Source organism: Hemicordylus capensis, chromosome 1, assembly GCF_027244095.1.
Source record: "Hemicordylus capensis ecotype Gifberg chromosome 1, rHemCap1.1.pri, whole genome shotgun sequence".
Taxonomy (NCBI): Eukaryota; Metazoa; Chordata; class Lepidosauria; order Squamata; family Cordylidae; genus Hemicordylus; species Hemicordylus capensis.
Genome location: NC_069657.1, coordinates 345,103,738 through 345,123,090, shown reverse-complemented (window position 1 = coordinate 345,123,090; position 19,353 = coordinate 345,103,738). Strand labels below are relative to the sequence as shown.

General features: G+C 42.2%; 1 protein-coding gene across 19 annotated transcripts in view; it reads left to right on the top strand.

Annotated features, from left to right (window-relative positions):
• Positions 1–19,353, top strand: part of PTPRK (protein tyrosine phosphatase receptor type K) — a 630,811-nt gene that overhangs the window by 492,385 nt on the left and 119,073 nt on the right. For all 19 annotated transcript variants that reach the window (XM_053285989.1, XM_053285978.1, XM_053286049.1 and 16 more), the window contains exons 11-12: positions 1,222–1,327; positions 19,037–19,310. In XM_053285989.1, coding sequence (XP_053141964.1) covers positions 1,222–1,327; positions 19,037–19,310 — 380 coding nt within the window. The remainder of the gene's footprint in view (positions 1–1,221; positions 1,328–19,036; positions 19,311–19,353) is intronic.

The window sequence follows — 19,353 nt, the reverse complement described above, 5'->3', positions numbered from 1 at the left end:
TGGTTTCTAAATTAGAAATCCTACTGGATACCAAATTGTACTGGCTTCAATGGTACTGATAATGCTTAATATATCCTACAGCGTCTGCCATATGTTTTCACTCCCCTTTGATCAAAAGGGATGTGCTTCTTTATCCAATCTCGTCTAAATGACCAATTATATTTATGTGCGTGTGTGAAGAAACAGCAATGCTAAGCTTCCAAAAGAAGCCGTGGACCTTTTGTCCCATTTAAATTCCCAATTATACAAATATAATATGGAACCAAAACGTAGCTCATATAAAAGTTTGTCAAAAATATTATATAATAGTCCCATTCTCCAACAGGAGAGACTTTACTCCTTTTAAGGGGATGTCCATAAATCTTGTGTAATGTTAAATCTCACCCCACTCAACCCCCATTCCACATCCAAATCTCTAAATAGGGCCATGATAAAAAATAGCACATTTGTGCCTATAGATAACTGGAAAGGTCATTGACCTGATTTAAACCAAAAGGCTCTAAAGTCCGGAGCTGATGTATAAAAAATGCCTCCCTCTGTAGGAGGGCAGTTTTGATATTTGCATAGGAAAATTCTTTTTGTTTGTACCTATAGATGACAAAAAATTGAAAATCATTAAAGGAGTGCCCTACCTGCATGAAATGATCAACCATAGGGCATTCCAAATTTTGGTTCCTAATGCGAGATCGATGTTCCAAAATGCGAGATCACATGCAGGAATACTGTCCTCAAGCAGGAAAGCCACTTGTTGACTAGGCAAATTTCCTGGAAAACGAGCCAGCAGTGGAGATGTTTATTTATTATTTCTCTGTGTAAACCGCCCTGAACCATTTTTGGAAGGGCGGTATAGAAATCAAATAAATAAATAAATAGATAAAAGCCATCTAACGTTTTTCTCCTTTACAGCTTTAGAAGAAACATTTTGTAGGATTGCAATCTTATTTACATGTGGAGAGTAAACAATTCTATAATTTCCCCCCCCACCACTTCTGTTCCCATGTTACATGAGTTTCAACAGTGTTCTGTCTTTTAGTGTTATGACTAGGTATGATTTTAACTAACAACTCAGGAATGTTCTAATGGCAGCTGGCTGAAGTGCTTTTTTGGGGGGGAAACACCGTAGTAGTTATTGAGAAATGTGATTATATGATTGTAGACCTTTGTGCAAATGGACAGAAAAAGACTGAATTTCGTCTCTGATTTTGACTTTATTTTATATAGCTCCTACTTTACCAGACTATGAAGGCATTGATGCATCTCTCAATGAAACGGCAACTACCATAACTGTACTCTTAAGACCTGCACAGGCCAAAGGTGCTCCCATCAGGTAAAAAGAGCAGGGCGGAACGGATACACAAGAACTTGAATGATAAAAAATGTATGACCTTTTAGATAATCTTTGGCTGGTCTTAGTTATTCAAGATCTGATTGATCCCAAAGCTCTTTGATTTAATCCTCTTGTCACTATTCCTATTTCTGTCTCTTATTATGTCATGTTAAATTGTACTTTATTTTTTGTGGCATGTGGGATTTCATAGGGGTGTTAAGGCTGTAGTCTCAAGCTGCATTGGCTATAGTGGTTATTTCTGAGTAAAAATGCATGGTATTGGGCTGGGTAAGCCCTTGATGGTCCAGTAGTAAAGACCTGGATAATTGGGTTCAAGACCCACCTGCTATGGATTCATCATGTGGTTGTGAGCAATTACTATTTCTTAGCCTCAGTTTCCTTTCATTGAAAATTGTAATACTGACCTCTCTATATGATTGGTATCCCCAGGGAACACCATCCTATGACCAGCCTTAATCAAATAATTCAGTTAATCTCTGGGGTAGAGTCACCACAACTTGCTTGAACACCTTTCCTAAAAATAAGAGGTTAGAGACTGGTCAGTAATTATCTAGAATGGTGGGATCTAGGAAGGGTGTGTGTTGTTTTTTCGAAAGTATTGAGTGGATAACTGCCATCCTTAGGCACAAAGGAATCATGCTCTCTACAAGAGAGATATTTTCTATCCTCCTAGCCTACTTGGCCAGTGTCCCTACCCCTGGCAGATTTTTTTTTAATTCACCATGATGAACAATGGTCAAGAGTATATTTGAATATTATTATTATTGTTTTACACAGTCAGACAGGTGTTATTGACTGGTTTGTTTTATCCAGACATCGAGTCCTTCCCAAGGACCTGGGATGGCTGAATTTTATTGTCAATGTTGTTGCTGTTGTTATAGATATCGTCGCAAAATATAGGCTGTTCCCAGTAAAGCTGCTTTTTGTAATTGGCTGATGGTGATTTCTGTGGCCCCTGTGGTGTTGAGGTGCTCTTCAAGGTCTTTTGGAACTGCACCCAGGGCGCCAATTACTACTGGGATTATTTTGGTATTTTTCTGCCACAGCCTTTCAATTTCAATTTGTAGATCTTTGTATTTGGTGATTTTTTCTATTTCTTTTTCTTCTATTCTGCTATCCCCTGGTATTGCTATGTCGATTATTTTGACTTGTTTTTCTTTCTTCTCGACTACAGTGATATCTGGTGTATTGTGTGGCAGATGTTTGTCTGTTTGTAGTCGGAAGTCCCATAATATTTTTACATCTTCGTTTTCTACCACTTTTTCAATTTGATGGTCCCACCAATGTTTGGCTACAGGTAGCTAGTATTTTTTGCAGATGCTCCAGTGTATCATCCCTGCTACCTTGTCATGCCTTTGTTTGTAGTCAGTCTGTGTGATCTTTTGACAACAGCTGATTAGGTGGTCCACTGTTTCATCTGCTTCTTTACAAAGGCGGCACTTGCTGTTTGTGGTTGATTTTTCGACTTTTGCTCTTATTGCATTTGTTATTGACCATTTGAAGTGCATCTTCTTCACTGTCCTTGATATATTCTTCAAGGCCTCTTTTCTCCTCCTCTACTGTTTGATGGACTTGCAGCATTCCTCTTCCACCTGAGCTGCAAGGGAGGTATAGCCTATCGACATCACTGCGGGGGTGCAGAGCATGATTGATGGTCATGAGTTTCCTGGTCTTACGATCCAGCGTCTCTAGCTCTGCCTGGGTCCAGTCTATTATTCCTGCAGTGTATCTGATAACAGGTATAGCCCAGGTGTTTATGGCTTGTATGGTGTTCCCGCCATTGAGTTTGGACTTGAGGATTTTTCTAACTCTCCTGATGTATTCACTTCCAATTTTTCTTTTAACTTCAGTGTGGGCAATGTTATCAGCCTGGATAATGCCCAAGTATTTGTAATGTTCTTTCTCTTCCAGGTTCTTGATCTTGCTTCCATTGGGCAGTTCTATTCCTTCTGTTTTTCTTATTTTCCCTCTGTTCATTATTAATGCATCACACGTGTCTAGTCCAGACTCCATTGCTATATCGCTACTGAATATACGGACAGTGCTTAGCAGTTATTCGATTTCTGACTGGGACTTTCCATACAACTTCAGATTGTCCATGTACAGCAGATGGTTGATTTTACTGGATGTTTTAGATGTTTGGTATCCGAGGCCTGTTTTGTTTAGTATTTGTGAAAGTGGGGTCATGGCGATTACAAACAACAGAGGGGATAGTGAGTCCCCTTGGAAAATGCCTCTTCTAATGTTAACCTGTCCAAGTGTCTCGCCATTGATTGTTAACTGTGTACTCCACATGCTCATTTCTTTTTTAAAATAAATATCTGAATGTTTTTGCTGACACCAGTTGTTTCTAAACATTTTAGTATCCATGTGTGAGGCAATGAATTATTATTATTATTATTATTATTATTATTATTATTATTATTATTTCTTTTTCTATACCGCCCTTCCAAAAATGGCTCAGGGCGGTTTACACAGAGAAATAATAAATAAATAAGATGGCTCCCTGTCCCCAAAGGGATCACATTCTAAAACGAAACATAAGATAGACACCAGCAACAGTCACTGGAAGTACTGTCCTGGGGGTGGATAGGGCCAGCTACTCTCCCCCTGCTTAATAAAGAGAATCACCACGGTAAAAGGTGCCTCTTTGCCCAGTTAGCAGGGGTAAACACATAATAAACTCATATTTCCAAGGATCTGTTGACATCCTTATAGTTAGCACAATATAAAAAGAATCCATATTTTCTGTCACTGTCAATGTGGAGTCAGGACGTGTCACATCTGAGTGATTATTATCTGCAAAATGCTTTGCAAATTGGACACAGCGGGCTACTGAGGTGTCTTCCCCAGGTTCCCAATGGTCAAAATGTAAGAGACTGCAGTCTACAAGAAAAAGCTCTGCTGAACAATTTTCTGCTAACACAATGGTGGTAAAGAAATATATTCTCTTCTCTGCCATTATTGTCACAGTGTAGGCTTGTTGTTGAGCTTTTACTTGGTTTTAGTAGGATTCAGCGCAACACCTTTTACATCATCACTGTAGTCTTGTGACCCATTTGATTGCCAATACCTCTGAGGTAACCATGGACCTCTCTTCACTGACTGGTTCTGGAGAGGTCACCCAGGAGCTTTTGTATCGATAGCCAAAGTCATCTCACCATTCCAGAAAGCAACTAGGGCCTTGGTAGAAGCAGCAGCCTTACTGGAGGAAAATGCCCCAGAGACATCCAGAATCCATCTGGACCCATAAAAAGCCTCCAAGAGAAAATTGTTTTATTAGGTCTCTCATCCTTGCAGGTCTTAGGAGCTGTATAGACTACATCCTATAATGTAGTGATCTGAAAATAAAAAGAAGAGTGATTTTAATCTTCTCCATGGAATCATTATCCTTCTGCTCAAGTGTATGCCTTGCAACATGAATAGGACAGCCCCATGGTTGTCATGATGATCATGAATGAATTAAATTAAATTAAATTAAATTAAATTAAATTAAATTTGTTAGCCACCCCATAACAAATTGTTCTCTGGGAGGCTCACAATGCCTCAGAGGCAAGTCCCTGGCATGAACTTGAAAGTCACTGAGATTTAAATTATTTGATTACAATTTAATGCTGCTAAGGAGACCTCTGAGCAACAGGTGTGGCAATACACCAACAGAATCTGTGTCCTAAGTGCTGTCTCCAAGATGCAGATTCAGAATCTGGTGACCATTGGACAGGATACCTTGGTAGGAAGACAGACTCATGATAGACTACCACGACTCTGCCCCCCATCCTTGTAGATAAGACTGATGTATATACTGAACCCAATTTGTTGAGCTGGGAGAAGGCAACCACTCCCACTTTGTCCAGCTAGAACTTGGTGATACAAGCCAGATTAGCCCATTAATTCAGAATTAAAACCTGAATAACTAGAAATTTATTGACCAACCTGGTATTAAACAGCAACATATTTAGTCCACACAGACTGTGACAATAGAGCAGCAAGTTTCCGTAGGAGTGGGACTGGGACAGGAAATAGCCACAGACTGATCTTCCCTTCATCCCCATATATGTGAATAGAACACACGTGTCCACCTCCATATTGTCTATTTCAGGCTTCCCCAAACTGCGGCCCTTCAGATGTTGCTGAACTACAACTCCCAGCATCCCTAGCCACAGTTTATTGTGGCTGGGTATGCTGGGAGTTGTAGTTCAGCAACATCTGGAGGGCCGCAGTTTGGGGAAGCCTGGTCTATTTTGATGTTGATCCTGCACATTTGTTTACCAATTGACTTAGCTCCAGGCAGTGTTCCCTCTAACAGGGATTCCCAGAAGTTGTTGACTACAACTCCCAGCATCCCCAGCTGTAGTGGCCTTTGGCTGGGGATTGTGGGAGTTGTAGTCAACAACATCTGAGAATCTCTTTTAGAAGGAACACTGGCTCCAGGTTCTTCTGTTCATGCTGTATAGCTCCAGCTGTTATGAAGCAAAAACATCTCAAGTTACTTTTTTCCAAATGCACTTCTGTTATTGATGGCTCAGGAAAATGTAGCTGTTAAACAGATAGTTGATTTTAAAAGATAGTATTTAATGATGTGTATTAGCAGTCAGCCTTCCCTATAGAAATATGCCCTTGCAATTCTTGCCCGCTTTGTGCACATGCTCATCAAAACAGATGTTCAGTAATCCAATTCAAATCTTCAGGTGCTGTCAGTCAATTCTTAAGACACAACATGCTGTGATAGTCACAGTTCTAATCATGACATAATCGTGTCTTGCCTGCCAAGCGTTATCTCATAATCTCTAGTTTTCTTTATGGCCCCCTGAAGTTGTAAGCCAAACAGCAGACATGAAACACAAAGGGAGACTGGAGGAATTGGTATTTATAATCAGATAGTAAGTCTCACTTTTACCAAGCTGGAGGTTCTTAGCTCAGCCTGTGAGGAATAAATATTCACTCATCAGTGAGCCACACAAAAAGGTGATTTTTGCTTATCGCTGGCAGCCTGTCCCAGTTAAGCCTCTCTACTGAACTGTTACTTCAAGATTCATGAATATGCCAGAAAATTGCTCATGAATTACTATAGAGAAGTATGGGTCTGCAACAAAAAGTTGCAATATATCCCTGGTATGCATATGCTACTTGAGCCTGTGGTGGAGCATGGTGAAAAAACAAAAGTGAGCAACAAATATAGGAGTCCCTACTCTAACCTGGGTCTTACTTCCTAGGCAACTCTTCCCCCCCCCCCATTTCGGAGTGGGTGGGTTGTGTGTGGCGAACAACAGTGCTCAGTCCCAGCCCCTTTTCATCTAGTCCTAAAGTTTAAAGAGTTAATGGTTGGTAAGGGGTCAGTTTAATGTTTTAGTATTTGCTAAAGTTGTAGAGAGGGAGAGATCGAAATAGATTTTATCTAATGGTGAATGATTGATTACTGTGCAAGTGTATATGTGCATGCAGACATACAATGCTCAGCAGAGACAAAGATTCAGTGCAGCCCCCCTCCATTCCTCAGGAGAGTTCACACACATACAGTTGTCTGTATGTTGTTTGGACAGGTTTACATACCCTTAGCTCCAGGGGCTTAAATGTGTCAAACTGCTTTCCTTCAGAAACACAAAGCCAGTGGTGTAGTTGCAAATTCAGAAATGCAGACGCTCACCATGCCAGCCCACATAGCCACTGAGCTGTGGCCTCTAGAAGACCTCCAAGGTCCCTTCCGACTCTAAAATTTGATTGATCTAGGTTGTTCTAGATTCCATCTTACTCACTAAACTGCTGTGGCTATAAACAGGCCAGTGAGCTGGGGCTGGTAAACTATACAGAGGTCTGAATGCTCTCTGTCCTTCAGAAGTTAGTCACTTTTGTTCGGGCAGAACTAGACATAACAAGAAGCGTGAAGCTGCTGGAAATATGTGATCTGTAACACAGCATGTTATGTGACAGCATGGTGTTGTGAGTTCTCTTGCAATTCTGTGATATTCAGTTCCACCCTTTGAGATATTCTCATGCTAACAACATGCAGTTCATAAACTAATTCCATTTGTTAGCGCTTAACTGGTGCCTATAATTCAAGCCCTTTTCCTCTTCAGGCTCCTACAGTATATAGATTTCATAAGAGTTTTATTTCCTATGAGACCATTTGGACAGCTGCCTGAAGTATAAATTCTTCATGCACTGCAAAATGGTACAATCTGAACCCTACTGTGATTCATCCTGCAATCTTTGCCTGTCTATGTACTGAACTACTTTGGAGTGTGATCCAAAGGCATGTATGACCTCAGGGGCATACCAGAGTTGGAGTGGGCCCAGAGATGAGATTTTAAAATGGGCCCCTCGCTGCCTTCCTCTCCTTCTCTTGGCCCCATGTCTCTGCCAACCATCCCAACTACAGTTACAAGGTGTAAATAACAGCAGAATCAACTAATACAACAGTATCAATGAAGAAGAACTTTAATAATTGCACATATCTCAACTATGACGTATCACCACCACCCATATACTATGATATCCCACACCACCAGCCAGAACTTAATGCAATGGTCTCTTTCGTGCTTTCAGTTCAGCAAAGTTGTTTATGATCTTTTGTATATCCACTTTCTTTGCTCGTTTGTTTTCAATGGATTGCAAAGTAAGGCCACTGAGTCTTTCCTGAGACATAGAACTCCTCAGATAGTTTTTGATAAGCTTCAGTTTTGAGAATGATTTCTCAGCAGATGCCACTGGTTACAGGTAGGGTCAGGAAAAGCATATCAGAGTTAACTCCATTTGACAAAGGCACTATTTTAATACGATGAGGGCTTACTTGATCTGGCTGCTGTTAATATGGGCTTGGTCCCACATTTAACTGGGGATAGTACTTGGTGCCTGTTTACTGCCAAGCATAACATGCCAAGGGCTGCATAACACTTCTGAAGGGCTCTTATCATTTCCCAGTGCTTCTGGACAAAAAAAAAAGCATCACTCCCATATAGCCTGAACTGACCATGCACAGCCACAGACCGAATCCCTCCTGAAAAGCTCTAAGACGAAGGGGCAACCAACTGCAGAATGCCCAGTGCTACCTGGAAGCTGGCAAGTCCTGGGGCTGGAATTTGGAGCTGAGAAGTCCTTAAGCACTCTTGTGAGAGAGTAATAGGTGGCGTCACTTTGCTCCCCTGGGCCTTCCTACAGTAGGGACTTAAAAGGAGATGCTTCATACTGCTAACAAAGGAAGGAAGTTTGAAGCATCTCTAGCCTTCCCAGTCCTGGCCACCACTCGCAGCTTGCACGGCGAGGTGAGGTGAGGTGAGGTCCCCTTTTCGCCAGAAATCATCTTCACGAAAGTGATTAGTTTTTGTTGTCCCTTTTCAGTCTCTCCTGTGGGAAGGAGCAGGGGAGCAAAGTGACTCCACCTATTAATCGCTCGCAAGAGTGAAAAGGCAGGAAAGGAGCGCTCGATCAAACTGAGCTTCACACATGACTCAAACTCGCCTGGGAAGCTGTGCCTGCTCTGGTCTCTCTCTGTATCTCTGCTGCACTCCCTGTTCCCTGAGGTTTTTGGGTTCCCCCCCCCAAAAGACTTGCTCGCATTTGGACTTTGACCTAGCCTCTGTTTCAGATTATCTGCCTGCCTTGTCTGCCTCCAGTTTCACTAGGAACATTTTTCTTGGATTCCTTGAAGTAAAACAAAGTATTTTCCTCATTTTTTTCTTGGAGACATTGGAGAGAGTCAGGGCTGGAGGAGGATCTCCTGCAAGCCTTATGATCTCGTTCTCTCCCTGTCCCAGCCAGACACTCCACCCCCGCCCTTGCAGCAATTACTCTTTGTCCCCTTCCCCCTGCCATTCGGAGTCAGCAGAGGCTGATAAAGATCTCCCAAGACTAGTTCTCTGATGGCTTCTCTCACCCTTGTCCATCACCCCCACCAGACACAGTGAGCGGGTAGGTTGACGGGGAGGGGCTCACTACAGCTGAGCTGAGCCTGATCAGAGGTGGCAGGGCAAGTGAAGTGAGAGTAGGCGCTCACTGCAGCCGAAGCAGAGTCAGCAGAGGGTGTCCCCAAACCTACAGCACCCCCTTTTTTGTCCAATTTGGCCAATGCCTGGAGACGGCCTTGCTGCTAGCTCTGGCTCAAAATACCACTAGTGCTAGGTGTGAGTGGAAGAAGAGAGAAGAGGGGAGAGTCAATGGAATGTGACCACGTATGTGCACCAAAGATGAGGAGAAGAGGGGGAGAACAATAAGGGAGGAGGGCGAGAGGCAGAGCCAAGGAGGAGAAGCAGGGAACAGCAAGATACAAGATGATTGCCTACTGTACACCTTCTGCTCATGCCATGAGGCAGGCAGAAAGGCTGGCCTAACCCTGACCCGCCCTCTGCCTGGATGGAAGAGGGGGCACGCAGGCACAGCTGGTCTTGCCTTTTGAAGGCAAGGGAAAGGCCCCCCGCCTTCATTGCTGTCCTTGCCGCACCAAGGCCACCGGCCAATGCGTGGCCCACCCAGGTGGGTGCCAAGGCCGCGGGGGTACAGGTGTGCATTACTGGCCTCTGGGGGGCCCTTTGAGGCAGTGGGCCAGGAGGCAACTGTCTCCTCTTGCCTAATGGATGGTATGCCCCTGTTTGATCTAGCAATATTTTAATAATGGTCAGGGCATGGCTAGAAAGCAGGTGAAACAACAGACTCCCACCCCCAACTGTTGTCAGTTGCAATTTGTGGTACTGTATGGAGGATTCACCTGCTTTTTGTAGCAGGATTGCTCCTACATACCATACAGATACTTCTGAAATTTCATAAAACGGGACTTAATTCATATTGTCTTCATTCACCTGGTTTTTCTTTGTCTCTCTGTGTTGTAAAGATACATCATAACATTTGTCTGGATATAGATAGCTTCTGCCTGACAAGGGTGGTACAGCTAACCACTGAAATGTCAACAGAGGCTTGGCAAACTAGCCTAGTTTTCAGTAGGGCAAGTATGAACACAAGATAAACTTGGCACAGATTTTAAGTTACAGTTGGTGGTGAAAAAATGCAAAGCCTGCAGTGTTCTGGACCCCTTCTAACTTGGCAAAGAGGCACCTTTTAATGTGGTGATTGTCTTTATTTAGTGGGGGAGAGCAACTGGCCCTATCCACCCCCAGCACAGTACCTCCAGTGACTGTTGCTGGTGTCTATCTTTTTGGGGGGGGGGGTTAGATTGTGAGCCCTTTGGGGACAGGGATCCACCTTATTTATTTATTATTTCTCTGTGTAAACCACTCTGAGCCATTTTTGGAAGGGCGGTATAGAAATTAAATCAAATGTATATATATCAAATTTATTTTATATATATATAGTGCTTGCATGTAATGAAAATTATGCCATTAAGGCTGTGTAGAAGCACATTGAATTCTAGGCCGTTCTGAATAAAATGCTTATTTTATTCCACTTACCTGTAGCTATCACATTTTGCATGGACAATCCTGCCACTTAAATTAGCCGAATGCACTACTTTTCACACCAGAATATGCTCAGGGAAAGAATGGAACTTTGATGGTGGTTCTATGCACATCCCTACTGAGTTCCATTAGCTCATCTTACCTTGTTAAGTGCCCTCTGAGTCCATGAGCATTCCACTCCATAGAGTTTCATTGAGTTTCATTGAGCCAGTTTTGAGGGTTTGGGCCCCCTAGGGTCTTTCTTTCCTTCAGATTTTTGTAAAACTGATGTATCTGTGGGTTACCCCAGATCTGCAGGTATCTCTCTCTTTCCCACTGATCGTCTGCTTATGCGTCCATAAAGATCAAAACATTTCTAACTCTTTCAGAAATGGATATAGGATATTGTGTTGTGTTCTATGTTGGGATATTTTTGTTCTGTTTTCCAAACTTGAAAGCTGTATTGCTTTGTTTTAAAGGGTAAGAAAATAACTCAGACTGATTAATTTATATAGTTTTCACAAACTGCAGATGAAGTGACTGAACTGTTTACAGTAAACTACCACTTCAGACTGTAGACTGGGATTCACACTGTTTATATATGTGAGTGTGCATGTATGTGACCCTGCACATTGAAAGCTAGGTTTCAGGGAGAAGCATGCCTATTTAGCCTTCTCCATGATAAACTAGTTTTGTACGTGCTGTGAATTATTTTCAACCATTCAGTCACTCACCGGCAATCTGAAATAGCATAATCCAGGATCAATTTTCCCATTTTGTTTTCTTTGTGTGAATTAAGCCTCATTGGTCTTGAAACAGCAACAGTTGAATTCTATCCCTCCCCCTGCCCATCACTACCTTGAAATTTAATAGATTTTTGCAACCCTTTCCCTGGATGAGATCTTGGTTTCAAGTTAAAACACAACTTCTGAACTCAATCACAAATAAATAAAACATTACACTGTCTCTTTTTTTCTTCGTTATACATTCCCATATTGCACTCTACTCCCCCTTGGCCCTGTTCTCCTAAACTGGCCAGATATTGAAATTGACAAGTTTACTGATCTCCTGGCGCTTTGGAGAGCAAAAGTCTTGTCAATTGTTTTGTGTTGGCAGCTCGCCAGAAAGGAGCGACAGCGGCAAAGGCAAGCCTAAGGTGCCTGTGTTCCCAGCAGGAGCAATCTAGTTGCTTGTGTAAAACTTTGATTGCAGACTACTACTGTCTTGATTTTTCAGGTGGATAGTTGGGGGGATGGACATTATTTAACAATATTTTTCCCTTTAAGAGCATCTGAAAACAAAATTAATACAATAAACTGTTCATCCTTCCCCCACCCCCCTTTCATCGATGTACTGTGAAAAAAAGAAAGGAGCAATATTTTCCTCTCTTTTGTCCACAGTTTCTCAGTCTTCAGGGTCACGCTCACTTTTCTTTTTGCTACCTTGTCAGATTTTACAAAACAAAATTAGCATGACAGTTTGGGAATACAGAGGCAGTTTTGAGTCTGCTGTTGGTACTTTCTAGCTTTGCACTCTGCAGGATCATAGACTATTTTTCTCTAGAATGAAGTTTCCTAAATGTGTGTTTCCCACCCATGAACCTTTTAACTATAACTTGAAAAAGAAATTGTAGTAGTAAACTCATACACTGGTTAAGTTGCACTTGACGAAATTGTACATCTCTGATTTAAAATGGCATTATAATCCTGTACTGTTGCCAGGCAGCTTCTCTTCCATATTGGGTATTAGCCTTCACACTGAATAAGATTAGAGCATAGAACAAAAAATGGGTGCCCGTCTTGAGCCACAAAATAGGTCATATGCAAAAAACTTGGAAAGGCAAAGACCATACCCAGTTCTCCTGCATTCTAAATGAGGCTAAATCTAAACCAGGGTCTTGGCACAATAGTGGTTCAAACAGACCAACTGACTAATGTACAGTTCATACACGATTGAATTTCGCATAATAGAGATCTTCTGTCATGTGTACCTGCTGAATAGTGCTGATTTGGCTCCCCTGATATTGCTCAGTAAGACATCAAGATATAAGTTTTCCCTCTTCAGAACTAAGGAAATCCTGTTACTTTATTTTCTCTTCTTCTCCCTCCTTGAATCCCTGGACTTATCCACCTGGGAAACCCAACAACCGATTACTACAATTGCCAGAAGCACTTAGTCTCTGTGTTCACTTTAACTTGTAGAACTGCAACTGACCAATGTGCCCAATACTGTCCTGGAGCAGTGGGACAGCTTGGAGGCCCGAGTTCTTTGAACCCACCCACTCAATTATAGTTACACCCCTGGTTTTGTGGTACATATGAGGTACACGAATCCTCTTTGGAACCTCAAGTGAAAGCATTGTGAGGCTTCTCTCTTGCCACTTGCTACACCTTAATGGCCTCAGAATGAATTATAGGTCTTTTGTCCGTACACACTAGCGTGTGTGGCTTTTTTTTTTTTTAGTTCCTCGAACTCCTGCATCTCCAGTCTCCAAGTAGTATGCCCTCCTCACAGAATTGGCCTCTGTGGGATTACATAGTTTCTGGCAATTCTTACCAGACTGAAAATCCCTCCTGTTATTGTACCACAAGCGTGGGTGTTCTTAAGAGAATGGCCCCATCACCTTGGTGATGGAGATATCTATGTACTTTCCACTCTTCTGATGTTTCCCCTTGAGCTCTGCTGTCTCTGATCCCCTCAGGCTTCCTGTTTGGGGGAGTAACAAGCCGCACATAGACAGACCTCATTGCTTACAGCCATGATACTCTTCAGTTTCTGACAGGCATAAGTTATGTTTAATGCTGAGCTAATAATTGTGAGTGCTTCCAGTTGTGAGCTTGCTTTCAGAGAAATACTGTACAAGACTGCCCTAAGATGATGATCCACTCTTCAGACCTGATATGAAGATATTCAAACTTGCAGGCTTGATACTGGTAATACTGACCTTGCTATACCCAATAATGGCTGCCTGCTTCCCCAACTGTCTGTGGTAGGAAAAAGGATTTTCCCCTAACAACCAAGTAATTCTTCCAGTTTCAAAGCATAAGTTTCCCAAGCAAGTTTGACACACAACCAAAGGTGTACATCTGATTCTATGGTAACAATATGGCAGGGATATGGGGGGGCATGAGTTAAATCACCCTGAATTATTATCTCTGCATTTTAGGTGGTGGTCGAATTTGATCAATAGTCAGGTGGTTCACACGATCAACTTACCCAGTTCTGGGGAGGTGTGCTTCTACCTGCCTCCCCGCACACAATCATGAGACATCCCCACAATCTTCTGCTTGTGCACCAGGTGAACAGTGAAGTGGCACAGCCAGGCTCTAGATAACTTCCTCCTCTGGCATTCCACGATGCAGCTGCTGGGCACTCCTGCCACCTGGCTGCATGGACGCTCAGGTTGCACATGCACCTTTCTTTTTTAGCTCAGATAAAAAACCCAGGCTACACAGTTGAAGAGTGCCAGGACTGAGACCAGGATTGAGCACTCCACATGACCAGCTGTACCCGGTTAGGGCTATACAAGCCTGGGTAGGGCTGGTTGTGTGAACGGCCTTTGTGTTTTAAAATTACGCTTGAATCAAAGGTTGAGATCTTTCATCTTTTTCTGTAATTGTAACTCTTCCCCTTCTCTTCACTGCATCAAAGACAAGATGCCACATCTCTCCATCTTCTGAAATTATTGGGAGAAAGGGTATGGAGATTTTTGCCTGTTCCTTGAAGCAGCAAGGAAAGATAAAGAAGTACTATGGGTAGTAGGGCTTATCACACAAGACTTGGAGGCTTGATAGGTGGAGATTTGATTGACCTACCAAGCAGCCTGCTTCCATAAATTCCATAAAGCAGCCTGCTTCCAACATGGCTTGTTCAATCTAGCAAGGAGGTTGTTGCAGATAGCCTGGTGGAAATCATAAATGCTTCTCTGAGGGAGGGCAGGATGCCTCCTTGTCTTAAGGAGGCAATCATTAGACCTCTTCTAAAGAAGCATGCATTAGATCCCTCTAAGTTGAGCAATTGTAGGCCTGTTTCCAACCTCCCATGGCTGGGCAAGGTAATTGAGAAGGTGGTGGCCTCTCAGCTCCAGGCAGTCTTGGGGGAAACTGATTGTCTAGACCCATTTCAAACTGGTTTTCGGGTGGGCTATGGGGTGGAGACTGCCTTGGTCGGCCTGATAGATGATCTCCAATTGGAATTGACAGAGGAAGTATAACTCTGTTGGTCCTTTTGGATCTCTCGGTGGCTTTCGATACTATCGACCATAGTACCCGTCTGGAACGTCTGAGGGTGTTGGGGGTGGGAGGCACTCTTTTACAGTGGTTCCACTCCTACCTCTCGGATAGATTCCAGATGGTGTTGATTGGAGACTGTTGCGCTTCAAAATCTCAGCTTAAGTATGGGGTCCCTCAAGGCTCTGTACTTTCTCCAACGCCTTTTGACATCTACCTGAAACTACATGGGAGAGATCATCAGGGGATTTGGAGCTGGGTGTTACCAGTATGCTGATGACACCCAGATCTACTTCTCCATGTCAACTTCTTCAGGAGCTGGCATATCCTCCCTAAATGCCTGCCTGGAAGCAGTAACGGGCTGGATGAGGGAGAATAAACTGAAGCTGAATTCAGATAAGATGGAGGTACTTATTGTGCAGGGTCAGAACTCTAGAGATGAGTTTGATCTACCTGTTCTAGATGGAGTCACACTTCCCCAAAAGGAACAGGTTTGTAGTCTGGGAGTACTTCTGGATTCACACCTCTCCCTGGTTTCTCAGGTTGAGGCGGTGGCCAGGGGTGCTTTTTATCAGCTCTGGCTGATATGCCAGCAGCGCCTGTTTCTCGAGATCAGTGACCTCAAAACTGTCGTACATCTGTTGGTAACCTCCAGACTTGACTTCTGTAATGTGCTCTACGTGGGGCTGCCTTTGTACATAGTCTGGAAGCTTCAGTTGGTTCAGAATGCAGCAGCAGGTTGGTCTCAGCCATCTTGGAGAGACCATGTTACTCCTTTACTGATGGAGCTACACTGGTTGTCAATAGGCTTCTGGACAAAATACAAGGTGTAGTTATAACTTACAAAGCCCTAAACAGCTTAGGCTCTGGGTATCTAAGAGAGCATCTTCAGTACGAGCCCCACCGCCCAAAGTTTGGGGCGGTGTACAAATTTGATAAATAAAATAAAAATAAAATAAATAAATTGAGGCTCAGCAAGGGGAATCTGCTTTGGAAGTAGTGCCCATCAGGATTGGGCTTGCAAACCAGCTTGAAACACTGGTTAAAAACCAGCCCTTTGTTAATATCCATTACAGATATAATGCTGCACCACTGCTGACAAAGGAGTGTGGGGAGGAGGACCCAGTGTTTGAGCTGGTGTCTCACTTTCTTAGGGGGTACTTCCTCACAGGTGGCTTTTCCCAATTTACTTCAGTTGATTATTTCTGTTGTCACATGCTTCTGGTTTATCAAACTTCTGCAGCTTCTCCCCACTCCACTCCTGCTGAACCTTCTCTGACTCCTGTGGAGCTTAGAATAAGGCAGGGTTTGTTTGGTTTTTTTAAAGCAAAATTACACTAGTCATTTTTCAGAAAAGTAACAAAAGACATGAATGTTTGATGTCGTTTAAAGTGTTTCTTTCTTCTCTGGACATTGTTGCTGTTTGTTAATCACTTCCTGTGACAGTTTCCTCCCACTGGAATTTTAGTGTGTTGGTTGCAATCTTATGCATGTTTTCTGGGAGTAAAACTTACTGAATATAAGGGGACTTGCTTCTGAGTATAGATTATGCCGCTGAGACCACCATTTCATATTTGATACTCTTGCACTCTTGTGATTACTAGTGGGAGGAGAATAAGCAACATAGCACTATAATGTTTCCCTAGATTGTAATAAGAAATAGCTAAAATGCCTATAACATTTTCATTTCTTGGCAAAATGGGATGAAAATGAAAGAGATAGAACCCTCTGCCAGCATGAAGCTTGCCAGATTTCAGACAAATAGGTCTAGGGATTTCTGTGCAGGAACACTTCAACATTTTGAAGTTTCTCCATCCTTCTTTTTTAGTTTTGTAGGCAGAAAATCCCTCTGGATTGCAGAAGATAAGTGGGCTGAATGTGAGATCACAGCATCAAATAGCCCTAGTCAATAGGGCTATTTCAAAGGGTGAACAATGTAGTTTGAAAATAAAAAGGGGGGTGGAAGATCATAATAGCAATAAAACTGATTTATGTTTTTTAAAAAAACCTGTACATAAAGTAGCAAAGGTGCACTCAAGTGTAGATGTAGGGGGCATGCCCTTAGGAGCCAACCCTCTGATATGTCACCATCTACTTAGAAAACCACTTCTTAGGGATATGCACAAAACAGATTTTGTGTTTTGTTTTGAAACAGTTTTGTCGAAACAGCTGTTTGACAGAACAAAACATTATGAGTCTTTCAGCCATAGGCAACATTGGGGAAACTCTAAACACGCCAATGTTCCCCATGGGTAGCTCCTAGAGTCAACAAAGTGAGTTGAGTGGTTGGGCATGATGGGTGCTACCTATATATTTTTTATTTATTTATCATAGTTTTATACTGCATGATATGTAAACCTCTAGGCAGAGTACAAATCACACCCATCCCACAAAAGAAATGGGCAAGCAGGGCGATTTTTAACACGTTTTTAACCTTTTTCCCAGATTCCCCTAGGATCCTATGGGGGCTAGGGGAAAAGGTTAAAAATGTGCTAAAAATCACCCACTTACTCATTTCTTTTGTGGGTTGGGTGGTAGATAGCACCCATCAGATGGTCCATCTATACACTTCCTCTTTATATAAATCATAACTGAAAAGGAAAGCAGTATTTTATGGAATTTGTGCAAGTTCCAAACAGGATAAGGTTACATCATCTAGAAACCTTGCTACCTTGCTCGATAACATTCAGCATTTATTATGAATAAAATACCAGCTGGAAGCTCCTGGGATGAAAAGTTACTGGTATGACTGTACCTGGCCTAAGCTTCATGATTTTATACAGGAACAATTAGTAGGCATGCATTTAAAAAAACCAGCTCAGAGTATTGCTTATTATTGTTGTTATTATTTAGAATATTTATATACAGCTTTTCAACAACATTTTCAAAGCAGTTTACCCAGAAAAATAAATGAAAAGCTGGTTCCCTATCCCAGAGGACCTCACATTCTAAAAGCTTAAGTGTACAAAATATGTCTGCTTACTATAAATATATATTTATTATTATACTAAAAATAGTCCCCCCCCAAAAAAAAAACAAAAATAAACATTAGCATATAGTTGCATATGTTTGTATGAACAGGAGGTTTAGAAATGCTCTGCTCTTTTTAAAACCAGAGAATTAAATTCACTTTTGTCCTTTATAGCACCTTATATCAAAACATCCAGCTGCTGATTATCAATTAGTCTTTCAGTTGTTTGGCTCTTTTGCTCTATAGGGAAAAGAGGAATTATAAATCTATAAAAATGAGATTTTTTTATGAAAAATGACCAAGAACTGCCATTGTGAGGACAGTATTGGCAAGTTTAGGCTGAAGTTTGCTTTTTGAGTTGTTGTTTCTTTTTTTAATAGGCTGAGTGCCATCTGCTTCAGCAATTTGTAACATTTTTGTCAGTGGCAACTGCAGAGAAAGGAGGCAGACTATTTGGAGAGTGGACAGATTTCCATCCATCTGTGCTTGTATTACATGATGTCGCTTATACTTTAGATCTGTATAGCTGTGAGCCAAGCTAGATGCCACAGCAAGGTCAAAGGTAGAGATGCCTGTCGACACGCTCTGTCTCTAATAATATGACAACTACAAATGGGTGCTTCGGGCATTGCTTGGAGGCAGTCACGTTGGGCCTTGAAGCTGAGCTTTCTACAATATCATTTCAAAGGCAAATGCTAACTTCAAATGCTACAAATTATCAAGCAAAAAGCTTAATCTCTTATAAATGTCTATGCCTAATGTCAGATCCACTCTTGAGCTGCTTAATACATCAAAGTCTATGTTAATGTTGAGAAGAGGTTTCTTCTTGTTCCATTAGATTCTTGAGTGGGAGAGGTTGAGAGCAACAGCACAGGAGAATTAGCGGGGGGTGGGGATACAATTAGTGAAAATCAACCATTGCCCAGTTACGACCTTTCATTGGCAATAATTTAAGTATTAGAAGTATACAGTGCAATCTGAATGTCTGTTTGTGTCTTTATTTTGTGTTTTTGAACTGACCATGGTGTTACCATTTGGTGTAACATAGCCATGTGTTTATAACTCTGGCATCATCTTAGATGTATTGTTTTTCTCTTGGTTTGAACAGTGCCTACCAGATTGTTGTGGAAGAGTTGCATCCTCATCGAACCAAACGAGAAACAGGTGCAATGGATTGCTACCAGGTTCCTGTGACATACCACAGTGCTCTGAGTGGGGGCTCACCATATTATTTTGCTGCTGAACTGCCACCGGGTAACCTTCCTGAACCAGCCCCTTTTACAGTTGGTGATAATAGAACTTACCAAGGCTTCTGGAACCCACCTTTGGCTCCTCGGAAAGGGTATAACATCTACTTCCAAGCCATGAGCAGTGTAGAGAAGGTAGGCAGCAACTGGCAGGTTTTCCTCCTGGAACAAATAAAAT